Source organism: Gossypium hirsutum, chromosome D07 (assembly GCF_007990345.1).
Source record: "Gossypium hirsutum isolate 1008001.06 chromosome D07, Gossypium_hirsutum_v2.1, whole genome shotgun sequence".
NCBI lineage: Eukaryota > Viridiplantae > Streptophyta > Magnoliopsida > Malvales > Malvaceae > Gossypium > Gossypium hirsutum.
Genome location: NC_053443.1, coordinates 820,411 through 826,410, shown reverse-complemented (window position 1 = coordinate 826,410; position 6,000 = coordinate 820,411). Strand labels below are relative to the sequence as shown.

Below are 6,000 nucleotides of genomic sequence, written 5' to 3'. Positions count from 1 at the left end.
TGAGTTCACCTAAAACAACCTAACCTAATACGTAAAGATAGACTAGATGCAACCCCTTGACTTTATTATTGTATTAATGGTTAACATTGACTTTTTAATTCCACTCTTAGATAATTTAGACTCGTTGATTTTGATTCAATATTTAAAAATTGATTTGATAAATTCAAATCAAAACTTTAAGGAAATTTTCAAAAAATTTTTGGGGGTTAATTAAAACTTTTAAAATTTTTAAAAAGATTAATAAAAATTTTCAAAAATTTTAATTAAGATTTTTAAATATTCAGAGGATATAAAACTAATTAGACCAATTAGACCAAAATTTTTAAAACTAAAATTTACTCCATTCAATTTGAACTGATATAAAACCAATTAGACCTTCCCGAGTCTAGTCTTTTAACAGGACTTTGATATTTTATATTGCCTTAGCCACCAAATTAAGGACAAATTTCATTTTAATTCTGAAAAAATAAAATTGTTTTTATATGTTAAAGGACAAAATGCTCGCTAAATTTTTAATAAATTTATGTTTTGCTCTTTTCAAAAAGTTACAAAATAGTAATTGAATTATTCAAAAGTTTTTATTGAAATTAATGGACGGTTAAAATCGTTGTTGTATGGCATTTTCTATTCACACCGTCTGTACCAATTAAGAGCCCTCATTCTCCCTTTCTTTTATAGTTCAATTTTTTTTCATGAGTCTACAAACCAAAATCTAAATGATTTTTTTCTTTGATTTCCGACACTAACCGTCAGATCAACTTGGATCTAAGGTATGTTTTTCTACTCATTGATGGGTAATAATCCACCATACCGATAATTGAATCGTCGCTTGAAGCTTGCTAGCCAGACTTTAAATAAAAACTTAAACAATCTAGTAACTTAAATAAAAACTTTCGAATAATTCAATCATCAAAATATAATTTAAAAAAAACAGACAAAAGTAAACAGTTTTGTCTTAAACAAAATTTAGAACACAAATGGCAGGCCTCTTATCATTCTGAATGGAATATCTCCTAAATGTCAAATGCAAAAACTCTTTCAAAGTTTCAAAAGCAACCTTTTTAAAAAAAATTATTTAATAATTTGTTAGGTGGCACCATAAAATAGACAAAATACTTTTAAATTTCATCATCATGATATATAATAATATATGTATATATATCAAACTACCCCTATATGAACTATTAAAAGTCATCTTTTGCTAACTAAAATGCATGCAGTGAAGCAATAGAATTCTGGGGGGGAAATTCTAAGATGCACAGATACTGTCCGATGAATCAATTAACGGTGTTGATTAGTTTAGTTATTTCTATCTCAGTCGTCCTCGTCGATGCGCAATCTCCCGATCCAAGTGATGATCCCGTCTCGAATTTCCGACCGAGCCTTGCGGTTGTCATAGGTATTCTTTGTGTCATGTTTGCCTTAACATTTTTCTTACTAATCTATGCCAAGTTATGTCATAGAGGAAGACCGGTTCATCACGGTGACGATTATCACTTCGGGTTGCTCCATCGGACAAGGTCTCAATTTTCCGGGATCGACAGGAAAGTCATCGAATCACTCCCGTTTTTCCGTTTCTCGTCGCTTAAAGGATCGAAGCAGGGGCTCGAATGCGCAGTTTGTTTATCGAAATTCGATGATATCGAAATCATGAGGTTATTACCTAAATGCAAACATGGATTCCATATTGATTGTATTGATCAATGGCTTGAAAAACATTCAAGTTGTCCACTTTGTAGACAAAAAGTCAACGCTGAGGATTTGACCATGTTTGTATACACAAATAGTATGAGGTTCTCACGGAATCAATCCGAGTTAACTGAAGACTCGAACATAGAACTTTACATACAAAGAGAGCAAGATCCGAGACCCGAACCCGAAATCTTTCATAAGTTAAATCACAAAATCATTGTATCCGATGTGGTAATGAAGAACCGATGGAGTAGTGTAAGTTCATCGGACCTTATGTTCTTAAACGCCGAAATGCTCAACGATATGTCCAGCAACAGGTTCTCAATACCAGGAACTGACGATGATAACCGTCGGTCCACGAAACCGATCGGAAACGACGGGATCATGAAGATCAAAGAAGAGATAGAGATAAAGAGGTTGTTTGAGAACAAAGTGAGTTCATTAAACAAAAGCAATGATTATGAAGAAAGTACCAGCCGCCATACAATTAATCAAGGTGACAAAAGATCAATGTCGGAAATCACTGCTTTGTCGAGGAACAGAACAGGCGGCGGCGGTTACTTGTCGGAAAATTACACAAAGGAAGAGAGAATAAGGCGGCTGTGGTTGCCGATTGCAAGAAGAACAGTTCAATGGTTTGTTAATAAAGAAAAAAGGAGGTATCAACAACAATCTAAGGATGCAATAATACAGCATTTAAATGTTTGAAAATTTTTCATGTAAGTAAATTTGTGCATAAATTTTAATATAGGCAGAGTTAGAAATTTATTTTCTTTTTTGGATTTTATTTTCCATGATTTTTACAAAAAAAAATTATATTGTTTTATTTATGGAAAATTTATGTTTTATGTAAAAGCCATAAGTTTAAAAACATATATATACATTTATTTATTTTAGGCTTAAGTCGGTTCGAACTTTTTATTATTTAATTTAAAATATTTTGGATTCTTAATTACTTTAAGTTCTAATTTTTTAAAATTACTTATTCAAATTGTTTTGAATTTAAACTATTTTTTTAAAATTAATCTAAATTTAAATTGAGCACATTTAAATTATTATTTTTTATAATTAAATGAGATTTAAATTCAAATTAATCAAGTTAAAGCATATTAAATCTTATATATATATAGACACACAAGGTTGACAAAATGGCAGACCCAAGGAATCTAGTTTTGAGAATAAAATCTGCCAATGATACCAATGTCAATTATTCAAGTAATAATTATAAATAAGTATAATTATGTTATAAATAGGTCCCATCAATTAAAACTAAGAATTAATTTAATAAAATATAATGAATAAAAAATTTTAATATATTTAAATAGGATTCACGCGTAATAAAATTTAAACTCAAAATAATTTATAAAAAATTTATATGACATTTACATATGATAAGGCTCAAATATGAAAATTCAAAGTTTCAGAGGCTAAATCTTTACTAATATAAATAAAATTTTATTCGTGAAATTTTAAATTTATTACATATAAACTTTTAAAAATAATTACACGAATCAATTAAATTAATCTAAAAAAAATTAAGCTCTAGCCATCCATGTCAAGCAAAGCTTATTTTATTCGAATCAATTAAATTAATCTAAAAAAAATTAAGCTCTAGCCATCCATGTCAAGCAAAGCTTATTTTATTCAAGTTAATTTAGGGATAAAGATGATGGAGACAAAATACTAATCAATTTTTTGGATTATTAAATTTGGAAAGAAACAAAAACATTGAGATAAATATTATATCATTAAAGTTTTAACCTAAATTTAAAACAATATCTCTATTAAATGCAAGCTTTTCCACATTGTCATTGTCAGCTTGTAATATATATTGGCTGCATATTACACACTTATACCAAACAATAATAATATAAACCTAATTTTTCATAAATTAATCCTCATACTTTATGATAATAGAGAAATTAGTCCAATTTAATATTTGTTTTATTTGCTTTTGTAGGTAAATGAGTTTTAAGGCAGATTTCATGAACGGAATATGCAATTTCTGATAATGGGTATAGATAAAAATTCAAATTGTTAATTGTTATCCAATTGGATTAAGTTGCGAAATTAGTTAAAATACAAAGATTAATTTCTAATAAATTAAAATAGAAGGATTAACTTTTCAATTTTTGTAAAGATTTCATTGTCTAATTTTGAATTCCGTCTGTCTACTTTGTGAAAATTAAGAAATTAACCTTTCTATTTTAATTTGTTAAAATTTGATCCTCTTACGTTACGAAACCAGAGAAGTCAATCCAATTGGGTAGCACTATTGAACTTTTTTTTTGTTAAATCATAAACCTAAAAAAAAAATCAAAAGGTTTAACAATTTATATGCAAAGAATTAGTAAAAATCAATTGTTGAACAACTTATATGCAATAAATTACCAAAAACCAATAGTTCAAGTTCTCTTGTTTACCATAAAGGTGACCTAACTTCTCAATTTGTATAAAGTATGAGGACCAAAATCTAATAAGATAAAGGGACTAATTTCTCAATTTTTGTAAATCAGAGGATGAAATTCATAATGAAATCTTATTTTTCATTTGCTTTGAGTTAATTGCTATAAACCCACAAAATAAAAAATTGAAAGAGATTAATGTTCAACAATGAACCCTAGGGATGACAAAACTGAATTGTCTAATGAATTTTGAATCAATTCACTCTATTTTTTGAAAAGAGAATGTGAAATAGAGCGATTTTTTCTTAACTATGGAGATAGAATGATTATAATAATTGTTTACTCTCGTCATATCATATGAAATTATCATTTTACCATTATATATATAATTATTAAAAAGGAAAAAAATGTAAAAATGTAATACAGAAAGACCCATTAATTTTATGTTTATTTTTAAAGAACTATATTTAAACATTTACTTACATTAAAAAAAGATTAAAAATATTAAAAAAATATATTTAACAAAAATTAAATTGAAGCAAAGCGATACAGGGATAAATGCATCCCAGCATCAACAAAGGTAATGATAGCTAGAGGTCAAATGGGAAATTTTAATTAATAGTTCCCCTCAACTATTAAATTTTCATTCTAAGCCTTTTAATCATTTAAATAAATGGAAAATTTTGTAATTTTAGGCATTTTTAAAAATTAATAATATAATTTAATCACTTTTAGAATAGAAATTTTAAAATTTTATCTGGACCTCCCATTGACAGTTTTTAATAAATTTCAAGATTACACATCTAAGAGAAATAATAAAACAAGTGATAATAAATTCAGTAGTAGCATTCTTACTGTCCCGTCCTGTTCCTCAAATGAATTCATCTTAATTGTGTTTGGTCTAAATTGCTGGCTATTATTTTACTACTTGATCTAGTGTTGTATTAACGTAAGAAATGGGTCTTTCTTTCTTGTCCTGCTCTTGCACAATCTATAAAACTCAGTTTTGAAAGTTACATCTTATATTTTCTTATTACAACGTTACATTATTTCTCTGCCACTTCACAAATAAATGAACTAATTTAATCGTATTTAGTATCTGGAAAACAAAGACAACGATGTGCTTCTGCTTGTTTTATTCTTTAAAAAATTAAAATATGATATGACCATAATTTTTTTTAAATAAATGAAACATAAGAGTATATAAATCTCTCCTTCTTTATAATACAATATATGGATGGGAAACAAGAAGTTGAAATATTGAGAAAAAAACGGTGAAATATCATGAAGGTCTTTATATTAGAAGTGATCTGATTGCATTTTGTTTCGTCTACTCAAAAATGTACAAATTGGTCTTTCTATTAAAAGTTTCATCCATTTCTACTATTAAAAAATTGGTTCATATATATGTCATGAATAGGAACTAATTTGTCCATTCTTTTAATAAAGAGGGCAAAATGCAATCTAACTTATAGTATAAAAATCTCCATAATATTTTTACAAAATACGATTGATTAATTTTTTGTAACTATTAATTAATTTTCTCACACACTTGATTCAATTTTAGTATACATATTATATAAATCTATAGGTCGACCGAATCACAAATGAAGTAGCAAAAGATTTGTGCTAAGTTTTTAATTAATATTAATCTCGAGTTTAATCCTTAAACGATTATAAATATATCAAAATTTATTATAAAATATAAAATACCGTGAACATGATTATGATAGGATAAAAAAATACATGGATATATATGAATTATTAGGTTAAAAAAGCCTTGACCAAGCAACTTCGTTCAAACAAAAGATAAACGGCATGTGGTTATTTATTTCCAAGTCAATTCATATTAAGATTAAGCAATGTTGATTATGGTTTGATTGCTTAATGTCTTTAGCATTTG

At 27.1% G+C, this 6,000-nt stretch overlaps 1 protein-coding gene across 1 annotated transcript; it reads left to right on the top strand.

The window, feature by feature from the left end:
- The first annotated feature begins 1,184 nt into the window (after positions 1-1,184).
- Positions 1,185-2,460, top strand: LOC107932980 (E3 ubiquitin-protein ligase ATL42). The gene has a single exon (XM_016865115.2). It carries the CDS (start codon positions 1,255-1,257, stop codon positions 2,398-2,400), a length of 1,146 nt encoding a protein of 381 aa, XP_016720604.1. The 5' UTR covers positions 1,185-1,254; the 3' UTR covers positions 2,401-2,460.
- Positions 2,461-6,000: the final 3,540 nt, after the last annotated feature.